At 42.7% G+C, this 2,826-nt stretch overlaps 1 protein-coding gene across 2 annotated transcripts in view; it reads left to right on the top strand.

Annotated features, from left to right (window-relative positions):
- sbk1 (SH3 domain binding kinase 1) overlaps nt 1–2,485 on the top strand; it is a 16,074-nt gene extending 13,589 nt beyond the window's left edge. For both annotated transcript variants that reach the window (XM_008436351.2, XM_008436350.2), the window contains exon 4: nt 1,571–2,485. In XM_008436351.2, the coding sequence (XP_008434573.1) occupies nt 1,571–2,386 (816 nt within the window). In that variant the 3' untranslated portion in view covers nt 2,387–2,485. The remainder of the gene's footprint in view (nt 1–1,570) is intronic.
- Nucleotides 2,486–2,826: the final 341 nt, after the last annotated feature.

The following is a 2,826-nucleotide window of genomic DNA, read 5'->3' as shown; positions in this document are numbered from 1 at the left end:
CCGGTGTCGTATCTGGACCGGTGTCGTATCTGGACCGGTGTCGTATCTGGACCGGTGTCGTATCTGGACCGGTGTCGAGAAAATAACGGACCACATTTCCAGCAAAAAACTCGCTAGAAATTCAAAGAGTTTCAGACGTTGAAACTCAAAAATGTCTAAAAAATTTTTCATTCAAATTTCTTAGTTCATTCTAAAAATGTTTGAGTTTTCCAAGTTTTTCCTAGAATATTTTGGAGATTTATCTCAAAATGTCAGATTTTTTTTATTAATTTTTTTTGAAACTCTGAAATTTCCAGGTTTTTTTCTGATTTTTGGATTTTTGGAGTTCAGAAATGTCTGTTTTTCTTTAAAGTTTTTTTCTCTCAAATATTTGACTTTTGAAACGATGAAAATTTCAGGTTTTTTTCTTGAAAATTTCTAAAGTAGTTCTAAAAGATTTCAGTTTTTTTTTTCAGAAATTGGATCAATAATAAATATCCATTAAGGAAAAATAACAAAAAAAAAACCGACCTTCTTTATTAGCTTGATATGTTTTTGTTTTTTGGTTAGGTTTCTTTGACCCACAGTTACTTTTTGAGTCGACAGTTGTGAACAGCGTGAGAAAAGTTTGGACACCCCGGCCGAAGCGAAGCGCTGCAGTCGGTGATGATGTTTGAAGTTTTAATAAGCTCCCCTGGGGACGGATTTCCTTCTGCACCAGATTTCACGGTTTGAGTCTCACTCCAGCTGATGTGCAGGGACTTCAAGGGCGCTTTAAAGAGGCGCTAAAACTGATTGCAGGGAAATTTACAAAGAAAATTCATATTTTAGTATTCCTTTTATCAGCACGTCGATGTTCTTTTCCAAACCTCGTCTTCATTTAGCTTCTCCTCCCTCTGTCACGTCTGTGCAGAAAAGAGCGCTAAGAAAAGAATCCTCAGCAAACGTCAATGTGAGACAAAAACCCAGGAAAATAGAAAATGTTCAAATGAGAATTTCACTCAATGAAGGAAGAAAAGAACCAAATTAACCTGATCAGACGTGGAAATATTTAGATAAAGCTAAATATTTAACTACCAATCTAATTATTTAGCCTTGTTGTTGTTGTGAATTTTTTGTTATAATAGCAGAATATTTAGTTTTAAGCTAGATATTTAGATCCAAACTAAATATTTAATGTAGCAACCTAATATATTTAGTTTTTCAGATAAATATTTAGCTAGCAAGCTATATAGTTAGCCTGCAACAAGCTTCAATCTATATATTTAGCTATTCGCTAAATATTTAGCCTCAAACTAGATATTTATTCTAAAGCTAAATATTTAGCTAATATTCAAATTCATTTGCTGATAAGTGGACTATCAAAATAAAAGCTGGCTCGTCTTCTGGTGACAGACAGTTGATGTTGCCATAGTTTTCAGCCCAAATAGTTTTCAGGCGGTAATTACTGAGGAAGGAGTTCTTGGTTAGCTTTTCATTTGAAAACAGTTTATTTTTTGTGAGGTTACTTCTCTCTGATATTAAAATTGTCTTGATCTGCAGCGTGTGTGAGGAAACCGTCAGAAACGTTTATTTCCTGTCCGTCCTGCAGGTCGGCCTGCCGGAGGAGATGGTGAAGCGCTGCATGCAGCAGCTCGGTTTGGCTCTGGACTTCATGCACAGTAAAAACCTGGTGCATCGGGACGTCAAACCCGAAAACGTGCTTCTGTTCGACCGCGAGTGCCGCCGCATCAAGCTGGCCGACTTCGGCATGACGCGGCGCGTCGGCTGCCGGGTGAAGCGGGTGAGCGGCACCATCCCCTACACGGCGCCGGAGGTCTGCCGGGCCAACCGCGCCGAGGGCTTCCTGGTCACCACTAGCATGGACGTGTGGGCGTTCGGCGTGCTGGTCTTCTGCATGCTGACGGGGAACTTCCCCTGGGAGGCCGCCATGCCGGCCGACGCCTTCTACGAGGAGTTCCGGCGCTGGCAGAAAGCGGGCTGCCCCGCCGGGACCTACCCGTCCCAGTGGCGCCGCTTCACCGACGACGCCCTGCGCATGTTCCAGAGGCTGCTGGCCGCCGAGCCGGAGAAGCGCTGCGGCGTCAAGGACATCTTCTGCTTCATCAAGTACGAGCTGGTGAGCGAGCTGCGGCGCCGGGCGTCCTACCGGGCCAAACGGGGCGAGAGGTCCAGCTCCGGAGTGTGCACCGGCAGCTGCGCCGCGTCGTCTTCGCGTTCCTCCGTCAGACACCCGGAGCCGTCCACGCCGCCGGGAACGTCCTGCCTCCGCCCGGCGCCGCTCAAACGCAGCGTCCTGTCCGACCCGCTGTCTCCCAGAGACGAGGCCGGGCAGCACCAGTCCCCGGGCCGAGACAAGAACAAGAGCCAGATGGTCATGGCGACCGCCATCGAAATCTGCGTTTGAGCGCACTGACGGCGGAGAGCGGCCATTTTAGATAAAAAATAAATAATAATAATAATGATAAAGGACTAAAATTCTGGCAATAACTCAGAAATTTTTAGAATAATTTCATAAATATTATAGAAAAAAATTTGAAATTTTGTGAGCTCCAAAAGTTGAAAATTTGCAAAACATGTTTGGAAAACTGCTAATTTTTTTTGCAAATTTTCAACTTTTCACACTCAGAAATTTTGATTTTTCTTCTAGAAAATTTCTGTGGTCATTCTAAAAATTTTGGGTTTTTTCTAGCTAATTTTTCACTTTTGGACCTCAAAACTTTCATTTTCTCAGAATGTTTGGCATTGGTGTCATAACTTTTGTAGAAAAATCTTGGAAATTTGAGATTCAAAATTTGAAAATATGATAGAAAAAAATTTGTGAAACTTTGAAATTAACCTCAGAAA

The sequence above is a fragment of the Poecilia reticulata genome, linkage group LG19 (assembly GCF_000633615.1).
Source record: "Poecilia reticulata strain Guanapo linkage group LG19, Guppy_female_1.0+MT, whole genome shotgun sequence".
Classification (NCBI taxonomy): Eukaryota; Metazoa; Chordata; class Actinopteri; order Cyprinodontiformes; family Poeciliidae; genus Poecilia; species Poecilia reticulata.
The sequence above is the reverse complement of the archived record's forward strand: the minus strand, read 5'-3'. Positions and strand labels throughout refer to the sequence as shown.